Source organism: Heteronotia binoei, chromosome 18 (genome assembly GCF_032191835.1).
Source record: "Heteronotia binoei isolate CCM8104 ecotype False Entrance Well chromosome 18, APGP_CSIRO_Hbin_v1, whole genome shotgun sequence".
Classification (NCBI taxonomy): domain Eukaryota; kingdom Metazoa; phylum Chordata; class Lepidosauria; order Squamata; family Gekkonidae; genus Heteronotia; species Heteronotia binoei.
The window spans coordinates 13,696,628-13,718,116 of NC_083240.1; the positions used below are offsets into that span (position 1 = coordinate 13,696,628).

Genomic DNA, 21,489 nt, shown 5'->3' on the forward strand with positions numbered 1-21,489 from the left:
TTGACAGGGGAAAATGTACTTTGCCAACCTCCAGGACTGCATTGACAGGGGAAAAGGTAGTCTGCCAGTCTTCAGGACTGGGGAAAATGTACCAGTCTTCATTGACAGGGGAAAATGTACTTTTCCAACCTCCAGGACTGGATTGACAGGGAAAAAGGTAGTCTGCCAACCCTCAGGACTGGATTGATGGGAAAATGTACCTTGCCAGGGGACTGTCAATCCAGTCCTGAGGGTTGGCAGACTACCTTTTCCCCTGTCAATCCAGTCCTGAGCCTGAGAGAAGACTGAGAAGAGCAGTGCAATGGAAACATTCATGAGTGACAAACTAAACTTCCAAGTGAAAAGTGCCTTATTTTCATTTCTGTAATGGTTAGCAACTTAGAAACATTGCTGTGATAACGTTGTGTTATACCAAGCATCTTATTGAGAATAGAAAAGCATTTTTACTTGCCTTCAAAATATAAGTAATGGTAAGCAACACTACTGAGTGAAAACTGCCTTATCTTCATTATCACTGTGACAAACATTAGTAGCAGTAATCAGTAAATCCTTAATATCAAGCAATATTAATGATAACCAGCAGCATTGTATGTGATGACTGAGAAGCATTATTGGTGGTCTTCAATACATCTGTAATGGTAAGCATCTTATAGGTAACAGAATAACATTTTTACTTGCTTTCATTATATCACTTCTGCTTCTATTCATTATATCTGTGTTAGCATGTAATTGATAAATCAGAAACATTAGCAGCATACTCAGTATATCTTTAATGTCAAGCAATCTTAGTGATAACCTGCAGCATTTCAGTAGTCTTTTAAAAGTGACAAGCAACAAAATATGTAATTGTTACATTTTAAAAATAAGCTTTAAACATTTCTGAGTAAAAAAATAACACTTGTCTGCATTTTTGAATTAAATAAATTATATATCACTGTTAAGAATGAGCATAACGTGTATGGTATGAGCATAATTGGTGGCTCCACGAAATACTGGCAGCCCACACAAATGTTGGGCCCCACCATATAAAAATACTGCTGATGGACCCCACCAAATGAAAAATCCTGGCTACGGGCCCAGTGTGGCTTGTCACAGTGTTTAGCTTACACATTCATCTCCCTCCCCATCATTACACTGATAAAACATAGTACCCAAAAGCCATCTTGCTATATTCCATTTGTGTGTAGTGCTTTAGCAATATGCAGGGATCGCAGGGGCACCTCCATGTCAAACTCTGAATCCCAGAGCCAGGAGGCAACATCAGAAGAAGGCCTCAGCCTCTCTGCGCTGTTGCTGGCCCTCCAGAAGAACTGGTTGGCCACTGTGTGAATCAGGATGCTGGGCTAGCTGGACCCCTAGTCTGGTCCAGCAGGACTCTTCTCATGTTCTTATGAGGGGAAGGCCTCAGCCTCTCTGCCCTGTTGTTGGCCTTCCAGAGGAACTGGTTGGCCACTGTGTGAAACAGGATGCTGGGCTAGAGGGACCACTGGTCTGATTTAGCAGAGCTCTTCTGATGTCCTAAGGAAGGCGTTGGCCTCTCTGCCCTGTTGCTTGCCCTCCAGAGGAACTGGTTGGTGAGACAGGAGGCTGGACTAGATGGACCCCTGGTCTGATGGGCTTTATGTTCTTGTGTACTTAATAGAACACTGTGCAAAAAAAAATATATTTTTTGCATTCTATTGATGAGCACATGTAGGGAATGCAAATAAGGCATGGGGTACAGTCAGCTTCCAGAACTAGTTTCAGCCATTTTCAGTGTTAAACTGGAATTAAAGAATAGTGGAATTCTTCACAGAGTCAAATTCCCTCCCCCCCACAAAAAAGAAAAGAAAAGAAAAGAAAAGAAAGAGTTAAATAGTAGAAATGTGCTCCAACCTCCATACCAATAAAACCTGCTTATGTGCTCTTGGGTTGTTTTCCCTTGTTAGGGCCTTTATGTCAGACTGTGGAGAGATGAGCACAGGGTTTTGATGCTTTTAGGGTTGCCATCTCTTCCCTGGCCACCAGAGGGAGATGGGGAGGGAGGTAGCGTTGGTAGATTACGATCCAGGTTGGGAGACTACTGGAGATTTGGGGATGAAACCTGGGGAGGACAGGGACTTCAGTGGGGTACAATGCTATAGAGTAGCCTGTCCTCCAAAGCAGGGGCCCCCAACCCCCAGGCCATGGACCAGTACGGGTCTGTGGCCTGTTAGCAACTGGGCCGTGGAGCAAGGCAGAGGTGCCACACCACCCAGGACAAAAGAGGCAGCACAGCCTGGCTCCAAAGCTGCTTCCCCTTGTAGGGGAGGCAGCCTCAGAGTAAGGCAGAGCAGTCCCACTGCCCCTTTCACCCTCCTGGGACCTGGGTGGACAAAAGAGGCAGCATGGCCTCTCTCTGAAGCACCCCCTCTTCTATCTGCCCAGGTCCCAGGTGGGCAGTGACTACTCCTCATTTAAAGACTCCCATGGGGGGACAGGGATGAGGCATTGGCGGCGGGGGCATCCTGGGGCAGCCAAAACCCCAGCAACCCCCCACCGGTCTGTGGAAAAATGATCTTCCATGAAACTAGTCCCTCGTGCCAAAAAAGGTTGGGAGCCACTGCTGCAAAGCATCCATTTCCTCCAGGGGAAGTGATCTCTGCAGTCTGGAGATGAGCTGTAATTCTGGGGGATCTCCAGGTCCCACCTGGAGGCTGGCATCCCTCGATGCTGCCCGCTGGCCATCATTTGGCTACCCTGGACCTTGACCATCCTTTGGGTGCTTCTTGATGTCATGGCTCTGCATTGGGCAACTATGAATCGCAATAATAACTATGACTTCTCAGCCAGGAGTGGAAGTAGAGGAAGGAGTTGTACAGGTGCTAGTTCAGCAAGCGGCGCTGCTCAAACAAAAGCACCCCTGCACTCTGGGGTTGCCAGTCCCCAGGTGGGGGGGGCAGGGGATCCCGTTTGGAGGTTCTCCCCCCATGTCAGAGTCATCAGAAAGCAGCGGGAGCAGGGAGGGAAATGTCAGGGATGGGACGGTGGCTCAGTGGTAGAGCATCTGCTTGGGAAGCAGAAGGTCCCAGGTTCAATCCCTGGCATCTCCAAAAAAGGGTCCAGGCAAATAGGTGTGAAAAGCCTCAGCTTGAGACCCTGGAGAGCCGCTGCCAGTCTGAGAAGACAATACTGACTTTGATGGACCGAGGGTCTGATTCAGTATAAGGCAGCTTCATATGTTCATATGTCTGCTGGGCACTCCATTATTCCCTGTGGAGACCGATTCCTATAGGGTATAATGGAAAATTGATCCACGGGTATCCAGGGCTCTGGGGGGGGGAGCTGTTTTTTGAGATAGAGGCACCAAATTTGCAGCATAGATTCAGTGCCTCTCCTCAAAACACCCGCCAGGTTTCAAAAAGATTGGACAAGGGGGTCCAATTCTATGAGCCCCAAAAGAAGATGCCCCTATCCTTCATTATTTCCAGTGGAGGGAAGGCATTTTAAAGGTGTGCGGTCCCTTTAAATGTGATGAACAGAACTCCCTTTGAAGCTCTATTATGCTTGTCACACCCTTGCTCCTGGCTCCACCCCCAAAGTCTTCCGGCTCCACCCCCAAAGTCCTCAGATACTTCTTGAATTGGACTTGGCAACCCTACTGCACTCCCCAGCAAATGCCAAAAGCCCCCTCTGTTCTTTCCCCGCCAGGAGGCAGATCTGGCTGTCGCTCCGCTCACCATCACATCCACTAGGGAAGATGTCGTTGACTTCACCCAGCCCTTCCTGCATACGGGCATCGGCATCCTGCTCGAGAAGGACACCACCTTGGAAGACGCTTCCCTTTTCCATTTCCTGGCCCCCTTCAGCAAGGAAATGTGGGCCGGCATCCTGGCAGCCTACGTTATATCCTCCCTCTGCTTGTTCCTGGCTGCCAGGTACCATTCCCCTTTTTCGGGGGGGGGGGTGCACTAAAGGGTGGAGACAGACAGGCATGGGGGGGGGGAGCATCTGTCTTGCAGCAGAAAGGCAGGCATAACACAGGTAAAAAAACAACAACACAGGTATCTTCCCCCCTCCCCTCTACTGGGCCTAAAAGCAATGTGTAGGGGTGGGAGCAATTTTGTTCAGGGAAACAGAATGAGGAAGAGTTATCTACCTTTTCCCTAATGCTGGCCACTCTCAGTAGATCTCACTTTGCTCAAGCCAGGGCTTTTTTTGTTTAGCAGGAATGTCTTTGCGTATTAGGCCACACCCCATCATGTAGCTGATCCTCCAAGAGCTTACAGTAGGCCCTGTACGAAGAGCTCTGTAAGCTCTTGGAGGATTGGTTACATCAGGGAGGTGTGGCCTAATATACAAAGGAGGTGTGGCCTAATATACAAAATATACAAGCATTTTTGGCTATTTAGCTTATATATTTAGCTAATTTATTTAGCTGATTTATTTATTTTGCTAATTTATTCCTCTCTGGTACAGCATTTTGGGGTGTGTGTGTGTATATGTATATATATATATATATGTGTGTGTGTGTGTGTGTATAGTTTTTCTTCATTTTCATGTTGTTTCATGCTTTTCTGTTTTGCCTGTTTTCAATGCTGATGTTCTCTATTTCTTTAATGGCAAATTTGCACCAAAATAATACTAAAATGCAGGGGGAAATCGACTACCCCTGCTCAAAAATCATTTTAAAAACCATATGTTTGATTTCCCCAAGGGAGGCAGAAAATCAAAATGGGGGGGTGGGGTTTCAAGTCAAAATGGTGGGAATGTGAAATTCCCTATTTGGGAATTGGTTGCACCTAAGGTGACGCAGCAACTTCTTCTCTCCACAGGGTGAGTCCCTGTGAATGGGATGGAAACGAAGACACTCCTTTTACCTTCCTGAACAGCCTTTGGTTTGGAGCAGGATCACTTGCATTACAAGGTAAGCCCCTGGAGCCAGCAGTCTTTCATTGCTAAAAGCCCAGTCTTGCTTTTCATGACCAAGGATACTTAGACCTGTCCTTAGCCTTTTCTCTGCTTTAATTCAGAGCTGTAAACATACCATTTCCATGATCAATACCAACCTCTTGCACAATCAGATATAAAGACATAATGACAAGTGTCATTTCTTTCAGCATGTTGGCTCTGTAGGCAGAGAGGAAAGCTGGGGGGGGGGGGGGCTTTATTGGAAAATTGTAATTGAAGCAAAATCAGAAATGGGAAGCATGCGATGCGATGATGGTTAGGGCATAGTGAAAAGTCGGCTTCATTGTGAGCAGTGTGTGGAGTACAGGAGAGAATGCAAGGATTCCACACACACCCCTGCCCCGCCCCGCCGAATTTCCAGTGCACTTGCAGAATTCTCTCTAGATGGTACCATACTCTTCTTCTGCATAGGATGAACCCTAACATTCCTCCCAAGTGTTGGAGATGTTTAGACCCTAAAGGCACTTATTTGCACCAATAGTGGGAGTGCAAAGTGATCCAGCCATTCTGGCAGTGTTGAAACAAATTCGAATGATCTTGGGACTGTTGATTCCAGAGACTCCATCTATAGCTTTATTGCACATTTGGCATGAGAATTGTGTCCCCTGTGAAATAAGACAATTAGTCTCATTATTTCTTATGGCAGCAAAACATCCAATTGTTTTGCAATGGAAGAATACTACACCTCCTACCATCGATCAATGGTATATAAAAGTCTGGGACTATTTTATATTTGATAAAATTGCTGAAAATATTAATGAATCAGAAAGCACTCCTGCCTCCTACCTAGAAAAATGGCTTCCATTTTTGGAGAAAGAACAAACCGTCTCATTGTTGAGTCCATCTAGACAATCACACCCTTCACTCAATGTTTTAGCCCACTTCTGATTTGATAATTATTATTCATAGATTATAAACTGGTTGTATATTTTAAATAAATACATATTTTTAAAAAAAACAAAAGAGCAAGATCTATGAATAAGACAGGACCAGTCTGGCACCCTAGGCAAGGCTAACCTCTGGCACCCCCCCACCCCCAGTCACATGGGGGAGCACCCAATTCAGCACCCCCAGAAGGCCAGCGCCCTAGGCAGTCACCTAGTTTGCCTAGCGGCAGGGCCAGCCCTGCAGTTAGAGGACCTCCGAAACAGTTAGAAGATCTCTGGAAGAAGAGGGTTACCGTTGTGCCAGTTCTCATTGGAGCCCTTGGAGCAGTGCCAAGAAGTCACCTGGACATTCTGGGTGTTGAGCAAGTAACACCAGCTTAGCTCCAGAAGACAGTATTGCTTGGAACAGCAAGAATCCTGTGAAAATACCTCTGCAATTCCCAAGAACTTGGCTAGATCTCGAATTGCAAAATGTCATCTGATCATGATGCAAACCCTGGCTGAATTTCCAAACCGGGCAGAACATTTCCACCACCACTCTGGAGCCAGAGGGTAGAATTAAGACCTGGGAAACCAGGTCTGAATCCCCACTCGATCCGGGAAACTCGCTGGTGACCTGAGACCAGTCTCACACACACTTAAGAGATGAAAAAATTCCGGAAATTTTGAAGCTTGGAAAAAAAACCCCATTTTTTGGGAAATTTTCAGAAAAATTGGAAAAAAAGCTACATTAGTACTTTTTTTCTTTTCCAGACTGAAAGTCATTCTGTTACTTTAGGAACACAAAATATGACTATGCACAATTTTACTTGGCATGAAACTATCACAACTAGCATATTAAAAATATAGTGTATCCAACAATTATTACAAACAGAATGTACGTTTTAAATAATATTTATTTGTAATTATAACAAATGGAGCAACAATCTCCTGAACTGTTTACTAGTTTATGTGGGACAGACAAAAAAGCCTCCACAAAACGATTTTTAAAAACCCAGAAGTAACAATTATTCATATTTCCTCTCCACAGTATTACATAAAAATAAAAAAACACATTCTCATAAAAAGAACTGAAGAGGGGGAAGTGTATAGAAGGGAGTGTAGGACTAAATTTCAATGAATGGGCATGACCTAGGTAGGACTTGCTTGTCCTCAGTGCACAGAAATTAGAATAATCTGGTATCATACGTATTTTTTCAAAATGCTTTGGAAAAGATTTGAACACCTTGTCTTAAAATATTTTATTCATCATGTTAAAATAAAACATTCCATAATCAATTTTTTTTTCTTTTCTTCGATTTTTCCAATTTTCCGGGGCGGGGAAGGGAAGGCTTCAGGAAAAAAACCCGAAAAAACCCTCCATTTCCCCCCAAATTTTTCCAGTTTTTCTCCAGGCCTTCACATCCCTACACACACTCAGGGGAATGTAGTAGTAGTAGCAATAGCAGTGAGAGCTTTTTTTGTAGCAGGAACGCCTTTGCCTGTTAGGCCACACCCCCTTGATGAAGCCAATCCTCCATGAACTTACAGGGCTCTTCTTACAGGGCCTACTGTAAGCTCTTGGAAGATTGGCTACATCAGGGGCGTGTGGCCTAATAGGCAAAGGAGTTCTGCTACACAAAAAAGCTCTGGTGGTGGTGAAGGAGGAGGAAGTAGTGGTAGTAATAGTAGTAGTAGTAGTAATGCCATCAAATTGCAAACAACTTATGGCAACCTCTCATGGGGTTTTCAAACCAAGAGACATTCAGAGTTGGTTTGAAATCACCTGCCTCTGCACAGCAACCCTAGACTTCCTTGGTGGCCTCCCATCCAAGTACTGACCATGACCAGTTCCAGCCAGTCAGCTCCTCTTTTGGGCACCCTCAATGTCTTTCTGGATGCTCTGATAAGTGGCTTTTCCAAATCCCCTTCTGTGTTCTCCCGGCAGGCGCTGTGCCTCCCCCCAAGTCTCTCTCTGTGCGGATCATCTCTGCCATCTGGTGGCTATTCAGCATCGTCCTGCTGACCGCCTACATTGCCGGCTTCAGCTTCGTTTTGGAGTCAGACTCTGACCAGCTCTCCATCCAAACCTTTGAAGACCTGGTGAAGCAGAGGCACCTGGAGTTCGGGACCATGGCGAGCTCTTCTACACTACTCTATTTCAAGGTAGGCTGACTTCCAGGTTTCCTGGTTGCTAGAAGCAGGTCTGTGGTTCTGACGGCTGGTTTCACACAAGCCCACCACATGCATTTCTGATGCTCATTCCCAGCGGTGTATGCAGGCTATTGTAAGAGCCCCGTGGTGCAGAGTGGTCAGCTGCAATACTGCAGTCCTAATCTCTGCTCACAACCTGAGTTCAATCCTGGTGGAATCTGGGTTCAGGTAGTCGGCTCCAGGTTGGCTCAGCCTTCCATGGTTGGTAAAATGAGTACCCAGCTTGCTGGGGGTAAAGTGTAGATGACTGAAGAAGGCAATGGCAAACCACCCCGTAAAAAGTCTGCCAAGAAAATGTTGTGATGCGACAGTAACAACCCAGTGCTTGCCTTTTTGTGCAGGCTATTTATCATTTTTATTTTCCTTTGTATTCATGTCTACAATACTAGACATCAAAACTACTTTAGTTTACTTGGCCTTCTGTGTTAAATGTTAAGTGCCGTCAGGTCATTTCTCTGCCATGGCAAACCTGCAAATTAAAGACCTCCATTACATCCGATCATTGAGTGCCTTGCTCTGGTCTTGCAAACTGAGAGTCAGGGCTTCCCTGATTGCATTGCTTGTACCATAGTTTTCTACCGGTGTTGTTTGCTAAAGCTATGAGCTAATGCCGTGAAGATATGCATCTATAAAGGAGTGAGTCCATCTCGGGCTGGAAACATGGAGTTGGAAGGGACCTCCAGGGTCATCTAGTCAAATGCCCTGCACAATGCAGGAAGTTCACAAATACCTCCTCCCATAGCTCCAGTGAACCCTGTCCCATGCCCTCTGCTCCAAAAAGAAGGTTGGGTCTTCCTCTTTTCCTGCTGTCTTCAACTTCTTGTTGACTTTTCTAGTGACTCGTCTTCTCATAAAGCGATCAAAGCACAATAGCTTCAGCTTAGTTATTTTAGCTCCTCAGGAGAATTCAGGCTTGATTTGGTCTAGAACCCACCTGTTGGTGGTTCACAGTATCTGTAGAACCCTGGCAATCAACCTTATCAATGTAGATCTTTATCAGTAGTTCAGTTCAGTTTGTTTATGTGGCACCAAGCCAACCATAAAAGCCTAATAATTGAAACAAATCTGAACATCTCTCTCCTAAAAAGTTACTTGCTACTTGTAAATTTTTAAGCATTTATGTTTCTTTCTTTTTTTTAAAATTAAAACATCTGCTACCTGATAGATCTGGGAATGCCTTTGGTTAATTGCCAGAATATTTAATTGATTAATCAGTCTTGATTATTACTATTGATAAAGATCATAGAACCCTGGCTTATCAATGTAGATCTTTATCAGTAGTTCAGTTCAGTTTATTTATACGGCACCAAGACAACCATAAAAGCCTAATAATTGAAACAATTTGAACATTAAATGGCAAAATTACCCATAATTAAAATAGAATAAATAAAAATGAATAAAAGTAGCAATAATATCAAGAGATATATACATTTCTAATACAAAGACAAGCATTACAGAAGTTAGCTGCCTGTTTTGTAATATTCTGATTGGCATCTCTCTCTGAAGAACCCTTGCTTATCAACCTTATCAATGTAGATCTTTATCAATAGTAATAATCAAGACTTAGCTTGAGACGCTGGAGAGCCGCTGCCAGTCTGAGAAGACAATACTGACTTTGATGGACCAAGGGTCTGATTCAGTATAAGGCAGCTTCATACGTTCATATGTACTTAATTGGTTAGTCAGTCTTGATAATTACTATTGATAAAGATCTGCATTGATAACCAAGTGTTTTAAGATCTTTATCGATAGTAATAATCAGGACTGATTAGCCAATTAAATATTTTGGTGATTAACCAAAGGAGTCCCCAGATTTATCAGACAGCAAATGTTTTAATTTTTTTTTAAAAGAAAGAAACATAAATGCTTAAAAATCCACAAGTAGCAAGCAATGTTCCCTCTAAGCTGCAGAGTGTCTTGTGAGCAAAAATTCTACTTCGTGAGCTGCTGGCATTAAAGTTGTGAGCTACTGCAGAAATTAGTGTGCTCTGGGGTCCTTTCCTGAGCTAAGACAAAAATGTGTGAGCTGGAGGCTAAAAATCTGTGAGCTAGCTCACACTAACTCAGCTTAGAGGGAACACTGGTAGCAGGTGACTTTTTAGGAGAGATGACCCCCACCCAGGAAATACCTCTTTGATTACAGTCTTATGTTTTTATGGGGAGCAGCTATGGCTCATTGGAAGAGCCTCTGTTCTGCGTGCAGAAGGCCCCAGGTTTGATCATGATAAGGTGACATGGAAGACCTCTTCCTCAGACCCTAAGAGTTGCTGCTGGTCAGAGTAGACAAGACTGACCTTAATAGCCCTGGCTGGATAGCCCAGGCAAGCCTGATCTTGTCAAATCTCAGAATCTAAGCTGGGCCGACTCTGGCAAGTACTTGGATGGGAGATCTCCAAGGAATACCAGCAGTCAGGAGGGCAGGGGCAGGCTTTATTCAGCCACCTCCTTGAATATCCTCCAGGCCTCCAGTAGGGTTGCCCTGACTTCCAGGTGCGCGTGCACAAGCACACAAATATTTTTTTTTAAAAAGACTGGTCTTAATAGAGCAAAGCTCTGACTCAGTAGAAGGCAGTACTGTCTGATCCCTTCTCTAATGAAGCCTAGAACACCTCTCCGTAGTACTTGTGCCTAATGGCTGCACTGTGTCAAAACATGTTTTTACTCGTGCAAATTTTTAGCTCCCATCTTAGCAGAGGCGTTCCCTCCCTTTCACAGGACAGAATACCCTTTCCATGTACAATTTTAGAACTGACTCTGTTCCCTCAAACACAAAGAACAACACCTCCCAACCTCTTTGATCTGTCATGTGATCAGGGGTGGAATTCTAGCAGAAGCTCCTTTGCATATTAGGCCATACACCCCTGATGTAGCCAATCCTCCAAGAGCTTACAAAAAAGAGCCTTGTAAGCTCTTGGAGGATTGGCTACATCAGGGGTGTGTGGCCTAATATGCAAAGGAGCTCCTGCTAGAATTCCACCCCTGCATGTGATCCATAATAATGTGTTCAGCCTTGCCAATGACATATATGCCATCGCTTGATCGCTTATGCAGAGGACACAGCTCTTCCTTTTCAATGAGTCTTCAAACAGTGTTGTTGTGCTTTCAGAACTCCAAGAATCCAGTTCAGCAGATGGTCTATGAGTCCATGAACAAAAAGAAGGACACTGTTTTTGCCCAGAACTACCACGAGGCCATTCAACGAGTGCTGAATTCAAATTATGCTTTCATTGGGGAAACTGTCTCTCAAGATCTAGCTGTTGCTCGGCACTGCAACTTGATCCGGACTCCGGAGGTCCTTGGAGCCAGGGGCTTTGGCCTTGCTACCCCACAAGGTAACCCCTCCCTCCCCATTGTATGGGGAAAACTTGGCAGAAAATAAGGAAAACAATTCGTACAAAGGGGAAACAAACTGCAAAAATAGCAGGGGGGAGAAATCCAGAAGTCTGCTCAAAAGATTTCCTCAGTGGCTTATTTTCATTTGAAGTTTAAACTGAAAACTGCTGAGATGCTTTCACAGCTGTCTTTCAGGTGCCGTTTTTTGTTGTTTTTGTGCTGTCAGGAGATCTTCACAGCTTCCTTCGGGGACCTTAAAGCCCACCTTCTCTCTTCTTTTCCTCCCACTTTCCCTGATTGTCACTGTAAGCTTGCCTTCTGTATTTATTCAGAAGCATGCCTGCTATTTGCCGTTCACATCTTGATCTACAGTTAGGATGGATGTATACGTTAGTATTGAGAAGAGTTTGGCATTCGGAAAATAAACCAAAGTTTTCATTTTTTAAAACACTAAGGTGCAAAAAAGAGTCTTGAAATCTGTGTGTGTGTGTGCTGTAGACACCCGACTGCACAGTGTTTGGTGCAAAACCTCAGAACTCACTAGTTGAATGAATCTGATGTAGGGTTGCCAGGTCCAACTTAGGGCGGAGCTGGGAGACTTTCCCATTCTCAAAAAAATAAATAATACAGCAGTGCAGTGCCCCTGAATACAGTCTTTATTTCCTCCTTTTCTTTTTTGCATTCAAATGGTTTCACAGCAGCTGTACTTCCACTAAAATGAAAGTGAACACACTCTCTCACACACACACACAAACACTGTCACCCTCACAAAGCAGCCAAAATAAACAATTTGCGTGTCCACACTTTTGGAATCTCCTTGGGGCAATGGTGTGTAAATAGCTTTACTCAGCAGAGCTGCTGAATGTAACAATCTACTGTATTCCAACCAGTTTATGGAAAGAGAGTTTGTTCTATTGGATTTTCAATGAACACAATGAAGATAGTCATGATCAGGGTTTTGTACACACACATACAAAAATAGTTTGGACTGCAAATGAAAGTGTTGCATTTATTTACTTGCCTGTTGTTCTGCCGAGATCTCATTTTGCAAAGAACAGATGATTTGTAAAGGGGGGGGGGGGGAATGGAAATGCACAGGTCTGTATTTTGCTGTTCCTGGATGGAAATTGGAACTGCAATTTTTGAACCATTTTCTGCAATCCAAAAAAAAGGGCAATACCCAAAAAGATCACAATGGCAATATATGCAAAAAGAAAGAAAGGAAAGGGAGAAAAAGGCATATTTGTTCTGCCTTAGGGATAAGGGTGGTTTGGTCAGTAGAAAGATGAAGATGCCAAAAGAAAAAGGAGAAAGGAGCTTGCCTGGTTCTCAAATATTCTGCAAGCAGCTCTGACATTTTCAAGCAGATGTTCACCACTACAAAGACTAGAAATTTCTAAATAGTGGTTAAGTGAGCAAAGCTCCTTGAATAGGGTTGCCATGTCTGGGTTGGGAATTTCCAAGAGATTTTAGGGGTGGAGCCTGGGGAGGGCGGGGTTTGGGGAGGGGAGGGGCCTCAGCAGGGAATAAATTCCATGGGGTCCATACTCCAAAGCAGCCATTTTCTCCAGGGGAACTGATCTCCATAGTCTGGAAATCTGTTCTAATTCTGGGAGATTTCCAGGCCTCCTGCTTGAATCCAGCAGGGTACATTGCCCTGGAGTCCAGTCTTCCAAACAGCCATTTTCTTCAGGAGAACTGATCTTTCTACTCTGGAAATCAGTTGTAATAGTGGGAGATTTGCAGGCTGTACCTGGAGGCTGGCAACCCTATCCCTCACAGAGTCTCTTTTGAGAGGCATTCCAGCTTACAGTGGTCTTGGTAAAGCACCATTTGGTCTTCAGAAGTCACTCCTACTGGGTCAGCCATAGCTCTCACAGAGCTCTCCTTGAAAGGGCAGCATCTGGGTGTGCTCTCTCAGCCCCACCTACCTCACAGGGTGTCTGTTGTGCGGGAGGGAGGTAAAAGGAGATTGTGAGCTGCTCTTGAGACACTGAGATTCAGAATGAAGGGCAGGATATAAATCCAATATAAACATCATTTTCTTCATCGTCATCATCTTCTTCTACTACTACTACTATTGAAACAAAGAAAAATGTAAGTTGGGTCTGCTGTATGCCAAGGATCTCCTTTAACGTTTCAGTGAACAAAGTTAGATTCAAAGGGGCCACTGTTGTTTCATTGTTGCTTACATCGCAACACATAATTGCGATTACATCGCAACACATCCCTGGGGACTGCAGGGATGTCCCTGCAGAAGTCCCAGAGAACTGACCCCACCCCCATTTGGCAGCAGTCCCCACAGCTGCTAAGAAAATGGGTGTATTCTCTCTGCTTCTGGGGTTTTACAATCAAACTAGATCAAGTCCAAACCAAAATAAGAACATAAGAGAAGCCATGTTGGATCAGGCCAGTGGCCCATCCAGTCCAACACTCTGTATCACACAGCGGCCAAAATATACACACACACACACACACTGTGGCTAATAGCCACTGATGGACCTCTGCTCCATATTTTTATCTAACCCACTCTTGAAGGTGGCCATGCTTGTAGCTGCCACCACCTCCTGTGGCAGTGAATTCCACATGTTAATCACCCTTTGGGTGAAGGACTTCCTTTTATCTGTTTTAAGATGGCGGAACTGGCAGAATCCGCCCATCCATTCCAGGAAGGGACCACGCCTTTACTGTTTAATTTTGATTCTTAGGGTCCCCTTGGACTAACAAACTGTCAGTGGCGATCCTGAAACTCGGAGAAGCCGGTGATCTCGACTACCTTCGGAGCAAGTGGTGGGAGAGCAGCTGCTCCCTGGACGACCACGACAAGTGGAGCCCACTGAAACCCCAAGCCCTTGGTGGAATCTTTCTCGTCCTCGCCCTGGGCCTTGCGATAGGAATGATCGTCGCACTTCTTGAATTGTCCAAAAAAAGCCGGCGCACAGCTGACCAGGAGAAGGTAAGCGATTGGATTTTGCGTTGCCCTTGTGAAGCTGGCTAATACTGGGACCAACTATAAGTGCATCTAACTCAGCACCAGCTACTCTGGCTGAAATTGCCTTTCTAAAAGGAGGGGTTTCCAACCTTTTTGAGCCTATGAGCGCTTCTGGAATTCTGACACAGGGTAGCAGGTGCAGCCACAAAATGGCCGCTGCTGGAGGTGGGGCCAAACACAGAATGGCTGCTTCAGGAGGTGGAGCCATACACCCAGGGAAAACCCAAGTGCAGGGGAAGAAGAGGGGTATTTAAAAATGCACTGGGAAAGAGGAGATAAAGTAAACCCTGTGGCAGCAGCTAACACTGAATCAGTTTTGAGTCAGCATAGCTGATCAGATCCTCAGATGCCAATCAGAAACCCCGCTGGGTATGAGCCCCACCTACTTTCTAAAAAGTGTTGGTGGGCACCAAGAAAGGTGTGAGCAAGTGCCCTGGCCCCTACGGTCGCTACACTGGGGACCTCTGCTCTAAAATCTCAGGCAGCAAAAGCCGTTTTTGCAATGCTTTTAATTGGCGACTCCAGAAACAGAACTCTGCACCCTTCCCAATGCCAGGCAGGCGCTGGGCAAGTGGGTTATTGCCTCCCCTCTCTTGAAATGCTGGGTCTTGACACTGCTCAGTGGCAAAGAGGCACAATGACTTTGTTCGCACTTGTACTTGCCGTAAGGCTTGAAATCTTGCCACATGCCCAGAAAAACAACATTCCTTCACTTGCAAAGGGTCGTGCGAACTGACCTCCCAACTCACTTTTGTTCAAAACAAAGGTGCTCATTAGGGAACGTAATTCCCTCCCGCCAATGCTAGACTGTGCTCCTAATGAATTGTTTTGAACAAAATGATCCAGAGCTATTTTTCTTCCTCGGAGAGCTCATACGGGTCCCTTATTCTCACCAACAGAAGTCCTTCTCTCTGACTTCAAGAAATGCCGGATGTAGGCTGTGGGTACCCAGTTGGCAATTAGCTTGTGGGAGTTGGAAGCGGCTTCATTAAGACAGTTGTTAACGATGCCTGAGGCCTGATCTATCTTGTCAAAAGAAGGAACAGAACAGAGAAAACTGATGCTTAATTGCCAGAGACTAAAAAGAGATAAGGAGCCCCATGGCACAGAGTGGTAAAGCTGCAATACTGCAGTCCAAGCTCTCTGCTCACGACCTGAGTTTGATCCTGGCGGAAGCTGGGTTCAGGTAGCCGGCTCTAGGTTCACTCATCCTTCTGAGGTCGGAAAAATGAGTCCGCAGCTTGCTGGAGGGAAAGTGACTGGGGAAGGCAATGGCAAACCACCCCGCAAAAAGTCTGCCGTGAAAACGTTGTGATGCGACGTCACCCAGAGTTGGAAATGACTGGTGCTTGAACAGGGGATGATCTCAACCTTTTTAAAGGGCCATTTTCCCTGAGCTGAGACAAAAATGTGTGAGCTGGAGGCTAAAAAATGGTGAGCTAGCTCACACGTAGCTTAGAGGGAACACTGACTCCAGCGGTTCCACAGTGGGACAGAAGTCCAAAACTGGTCAACCGGTTTTAAATAAATCAGCATCTCTTTCCCCTCTTGTGTTTCTTCCCCTTATACCAGAAGTCCTGCTGCTCCGTGTTCACCGAGGAGCTGAGCCAGCGCTTCCGACCAAGAGAAATTAAGAAGCAAGAAACTGCAGGGAAATCCAAACCGTGAGACGTGGTGGAGGTAGAAGGTCAAGCGATAATGAACTGTCTTCTTTTGACCCTACTGTATATTCCATAGCGGAACTCTCTGAGCTCCTTCTAACTCCTTCTGGCTGGAAGGGGGAAAAAAATTTAGAATAGCTTCCTTTTAATAACACAAACCTATAAGGAAACTTCTGTGTAATGTTGTACATGAACGAAGAGGTCAGGGAATTTGCTTGCGCCAGGGTTCTGGTTTCTAACCTTTCTAGTACTCAAGCCTGCTTGAGTGCGGATTACCCTTTCCCGCAAACTGCGTTAGCAAAATGATGAGCACCGACGGCAGGCATTTGGGGACCTAATCAAAGCTATGCAAACCGCCCAGTAATGGGGTGGCCTTACAGAACAGCCACGGCTGGGTGAATGAAAGCGTGCCGTCTTCAGGCAGAGAGGGGCAGAACTGAGCTTCTGGATAATCTCTTTTAAAGGAAGAGCACTGTTTCTGGCTGTTTGAGCTGTGAATAGGTTGTTTAAGTGTGCAGGTAAGGGTGGTTGTGACGTCTCAGAGGGATTGCTAGCTAGCATTTCGGCCAGTTGCTGGCAGAGCTCTGGTTCCAGTTAAGTGTGTGGACTCTTATCTGGGAGAACCAGGTTTGATTCCCCCACTCCTCCACTTGCAGCTGCTGGAATGGCCTTGGGTCAGCCAGAGCTCTGGCAGAGGTTGTCCTTGAAAGGGCAGCTGCTGAGAGAGCCCTCTCAGCCCCACCCACCTCAAAGGGTGTCTGTTGTGGGCGAGGAAGATATAGGAGATTGTAAGCCACTCCGAGTCTCTGATTCAGAGAGAAGGGTGGGGTATAAATCTGCAGTCTTCTTCTTCTTCCTGCACTTGTGCGGCTTCTTGCCTTTCCCCACAATTTCCAACCCCCCCCTCCTCCAAGACTTTTAGGCAAAGTAGAACACGTGCTCTGTGTGTAGGATTTACACAGGTTGAAGTTCTTCTTATGGAGGCCCAGAAGAACTTCTTTTCCAGGAGAGTATGCAGCCCTGAAAAACTGCCACTGTGGTTGCTGTTAACTGGTTGTTGTTCATGAGGTGAGGGCATTTAACCAAATGTTTAATGAAATATAAACCAACCATCATAAGGGGCTCCATAGACCCCAGGCTGGGTCTGGCAGAATGAAGGCAGGAGGCATTCAAGAGAGTGCCACGTAATCGACAAGGGGCTACTTGCCGGCTAGGACAGCAGCATGCATGTCTGTAACAACCAGGACTTCTTTCTTAAAAGGTCTCAGTGAAGTTCAGTTATAGCTTAAACTCCGGCGTGATTCACAAGCCCTGGTTAGTCTAGGGAGAAGGCTCAGAAGATTCCAGGCCCTCCCATGCTCTCTTCCTTCCCATAGCTGCACACTTCTGCTTTTGCAGAAAGCCCTAGCTTAAATGGAACAATCTGCAGTCCCTTAAGAACATCAGAAGAGCCCTGCTGGATCAGACCAAACCAGCATCCTGCCTTACCCAGCAGCCATCCAGTTCCTCTGGAAGGCCTATAACAGGGCACAGAGGCCAAGGCCTTCCCCTGATGTTGCCTCCTGGCTCTGGGATTCAGAGGATGAGTGCCTCAGAATGTGGAGGTTCCCCTTCCCACCTAGCCAGGATTAAACAGTAACAAACTGGTTTTGCTACAGGAGTGGGGAAACAGTTCATTCCTTTCCAAGCTGCATTCAAAATGTTGTAGGAGGAAGCCTGTCGCGATGCCAGACGGTGACCTGAAGTTGCGACAGCTCAAAATGTAGTACAGACAGAGCGCAAGCAACAGTGGCTTGAGAGACAAGAGCGTTGTGGTCCTGTGGGGGGTGGGAAGCTCAGGCAGCCAATCTGTATTGAGTGAAAGGGCTGACGAATGAGAGGATGCAGCCTGTTAGGGCGCAAGCGAAACGGAGATGTTTTATACGTGCTCTTGGCCCCTGTAGAGCTATCGGAACGCCCTTCTAAGGGGCAGTGAGAACTTTAAAAAAAAAAAGAAATAAAGGAAGCCAGTTTGCTTTGTAAACAGGACAAAGAAATAGAAGCATTTTTATGTGTATCACAAAACATGACTAAATAAAAGGAGTTGTGATCAAACTGCCTCCTCTAGATTTGCTTGGGAAGCCGGGGGAGAGGATGTGTCAGTGCATGCCCTCTCTGCTGAAGCGTGCAGTCTCACATACTCAAGGGGGTCTTGGTTTTAAGTCTTGGGAAACTATTAGCAAGTGAGAGAAGCCTGGATGCATAATCATAAACCTTTAAAATCCCTTCAGCAACTGGCTGATTTATCTGCTAACTTAACCTAAGCAGCCTGTAGCGTTTGTCTTTTTTCCCTTCAATTTTTTGATGGTGTAAATTTAAAAGGAATTCTGGTTTATTTTTTAGCACTCATGTGCATTTGCAGTCTTAAATCAGCTACACTTCCCTTAAAAAGTCAGAAAATTCAATCACTCAACCTTTAAAAACCCGAGTTGTTGGTGGTCCAATTTGCAAAGTACACAGCTGGTAAGTCTGGAATTTGTTCACCCTGATTGGCCTTGGAAAATGTTAAATTTGGACCGAACATGGGAAAGATAGCTGCCTTACCACTTTAGAACACATCAGCACTCCACTAAGACCCAGTCCGATGATGGGGTTAGAAGGTGACCAGGGATCTCTGGAATCATCTCCCTTTTCCCAGCCACAAAATTCACTGGGCTGGTTGCACATGTTTGCCATACTTACCTACCTCACACGGTTGTTGTGAATATGAAACAAGGAGAGGAGCATCATGAATTAAGATTCTAGTTACACAAGCAACTGTGGACAGACAAACAACACCTGAAAACAGAGAAGCAGGTAGCTGCTAAATAGGAACATAGAGCTGAAGGGTGCCTCAAAGGTCATCTAGTCCAGCCCCTGCACAATGGAGCAAATTCACAACTATCTCCTCCCCCCCACTCTAGCACCAGCATTTCCTCCTTTCTCATGTCTATTTCACCAGCCTGAAACAACATTTTTGGAGCGGTAACTGAACAGCACGCAAGAAGCTAAGAAAGGCATTTGACACGCTCAAAATCAGGCAACAATCAGCTGTTTAAAAACTCTATTTGGTATGTGCCAAGTAATGGCTGGTGTATACTTAGGCCCAAAATATAAAAAGAGATTTTAATTGACATTTAAATATCTCAAATACGAATGTATCACAGAACACAAAATAAAAAAAAAGATCAAGTCTTTCCCCATCACAAATACTGCAGCATTAAAATAAACATTTACCGAAAAAACAATATGAGTGATATATATATATATAATTATACATATACATGGCATATTTATATATATATTATATATACTGAATCATATTGTCGCTTTCTTTTAAGTCACAAAAGCACAATATAAATACGGAATCTCGTGTGAACTCATTTTTTCCCGCCCCCCCCCCCCCCCCGTGGTAATAAAAATACATTCTTTACAATTAAAGTAAAACTAGTGCAAGTCCAGTTCCGACAGCAGCTGCCGGCACTCACTCCTGTAAGTCCTTCAGCTTCTTCCTCCTCCAGGCTCATTTGAGGGGCACCTCGTACTTGAAAATGACACTGAAGAGCTTCCCGCCCAGGCGATCCGCCAGCCAAGAGTTCTTGATGACGGCAAGTTTGAGGCTTTCGCACTTGAGCTCTGCATAGTAGTTGGTGTGGATTGCCCGGCCCATCCCTTCGATGATGACCAGGTCCGTCTTCCGCTCCCGGACTAGGTTGGCCAGGCCTTTGTCTAGGCGGCTGCAACGGGAACCAGAGAACTGAGAGAGGGAAAGAAATCGTCCGGCAGAATCTAGCCAAGTTGATGGGACGTGGGATTCCCAGAACCACTACTGGGAAGACATTTCTGGAGGCTTCCGCCTGCCAAGAGTGGGAAATGCAACTCAAACCATCGCAAGGGCAGCTTTACCACTACATGGAGCTTCATGTTGGTTAGAATGCAAGCCAATATAAATGTGGACAAGGGAAGTCTGGGGTGACATCTCTCGTTTTGGGACTGGATGTCACAAAGCAGCAGAGAATCTAACTCAGTACAGCAGGGATCATTTTAGGGAATCCGGGGACAACAATATTTACATCATGACCAGTTATGCCACAAGGGGCACCAAGTTCTCTAACACGGCACAGTGCATTTTACACATGGCTTCCCTTAGCTCAGGGGTGGCCAAACTTGCTTAGCGCAAGAGCCACATAGAATAAATGTCAGATGTTTGGAAGGAAAGAAGGCAAACAGATAGAGGGGAGGGAGGAGGGAAAGCTGGAAAAAAACAGCCTTAACTTTAAATACATTCTCCAAGCTGGCCAAAGGAAGGAGAGGGCTTGAAGAGCCACATGTGGCTCCAGAGCCTCAGGTTGGCCACCCCTGCCTTAGCAGAAAGAAAGAGAGAGAAAGAGAGAGAGAGAGAGAAAGAGAGAGAGAGAGAAAGAAAGAGAGAGAGAAAGAAAGAGAGAGAGAGAGAAAGAGAGAGAGAGAAAGAGAGAGAGAGAGAGAAAGAAAGAAAGAGAGAAAGAGAGAAAGAAAGAAAGAAAGAAAGAAAGAAAGAAAGAAAGAAAGAAAGAAAGAAAGAAAGAAAGAAAGAAAGAAAGAAAGAAAGAAGGAAAGAAAGAAAACACCTGGCAATCTGCAAAGGAACACCCATTGGCCAGGCTTGCTGCTGAAAGTCTAGTGTGGTCTAATACTATCATTCCCATAAGGCAGGGGTGGCCAACGGTAGCTCCCGTTGGCCACCCCTGCCATAAGGTACACTACTGTCCTGCTGGCCGCACACAAGGGGATCTGGCATGACTGAGTTGGGATCTCTCTCCAAAAAAGAAAAGTCACAGCTTGTAAGGTAAATTGCAAGATATTGATTTTCTGAGCTCTTGCTAGACTCAGCCATGCACCAATCAGGGGCCACGAAAAAAAACACTCAATGGTTGGCCCAACAGTCAGCTCTCCCCGCCCTCCAACTAGCATCATATTGCTCTCCTTCTTGTCCTTAAATCATGGTCTCCACTTCAACACCTGCCAGGCAGGCTCCGAGACCCACTTGCAAAAGCTGATGCAGGCTCAGCGTGCTGCCAGCGATTAACTTGCTAACATCACTTTTTGAACAAAGGAGACAAAAGCTCTCTGAAGGGGCTTTAGTGCTCTCCGACACTTCTCATGCCGCCATCGTCATCTTCAAGAAGCAGGCGTGCGGCCAAAAAAAGAATTCCAGGCCAGAAGACCCGAGGGGATGGCCTCACCTGGATGTTTTGATGTACTTTGAATTTTGAAGAACCATTAAAACTAACAAGAGATGCTGAAGCTCTTTGCAATGTTTTGCGCTCTCAGAACCCCAGAGCTCCAGCAGCTTTCTAAAGACAGAAAAGCGCAGCTAAGGCATGACCAGAAAAGCGCAGCTAAGGCATGACCGGCCGCAGGAACAAAACAACACACCATTCCGAGCACGGCGGACATGTTAAGTCTTCTTTCCTGCCAACTGCGCGCCCTCTAC

At 45.5% G+C, this 21,489-nt stretch overlaps 2 protein-coding genes across 3 annotated transcripts in view; one reads left to right on the forward strand and one right to left on the reverse strand.

Moving 5' to 3' along the window:
• The window catches only part of LOC132586966 (probable glutamate receptor), a 44,632-nt gene extending 26,543 nt beyond the window's left edge, over nucleotides 1–18,089 (forward strand). For both annotated transcript variants that reach the window (XM_060259135.1, XM_060259134.1), the window contains exons 6-11: nucleotides 3,670–3,896; nucleotides 4,794–4,885; nucleotides 7,744–7,961; nucleotides 11,116–11,341; nucleotides 14,051–14,298; nucleotides 15,907–18,089. In XM_060259135.1, coding sequence (XP_060115118.1) covers nucleotides 3,670–3,896; nucleotides 4,794–4,885; nucleotides 7,744–7,961; nucleotides 11,116–11,341; nucleotides 14,051–14,298; nucleotides 15,907–16,002 — 1,107 coding nt within the window. In that variant the 3' untranslated portion in view covers nucleotides 16,003–18,089. The remainder of the gene's footprint in view (nucleotides 1–3,669; nucleotides 3,897–4,793; nucleotides 4,886–7,743; nucleotides 7,962–11,115; nucleotides 11,342–14,050; nucleotides 14,299–15,906) is intronic.
• A 971-nt stretch (nucleotides 18,090–19,060) lies between these two features.
• Nucleotides 19,061–21,489, reverse strand: part of PANK4 (pantothenate kinase 4 (inactive)) — a 40,708-nt gene continuing 38,279 nt past the window's right edge. Inside the window, exon 19 of the mRNA XM_060259198.1 lies at nucleotides 19,061–19,750. Coding sequence (XP_060115181.1) covers nucleotides 19,537–19,750 — 214 coding nt within the window. The 3' untranslated portion in view covers nucleotides 19,061–19,536. The remainder of the gene's footprint in view (nucleotides 19,751–21,489) is intronic.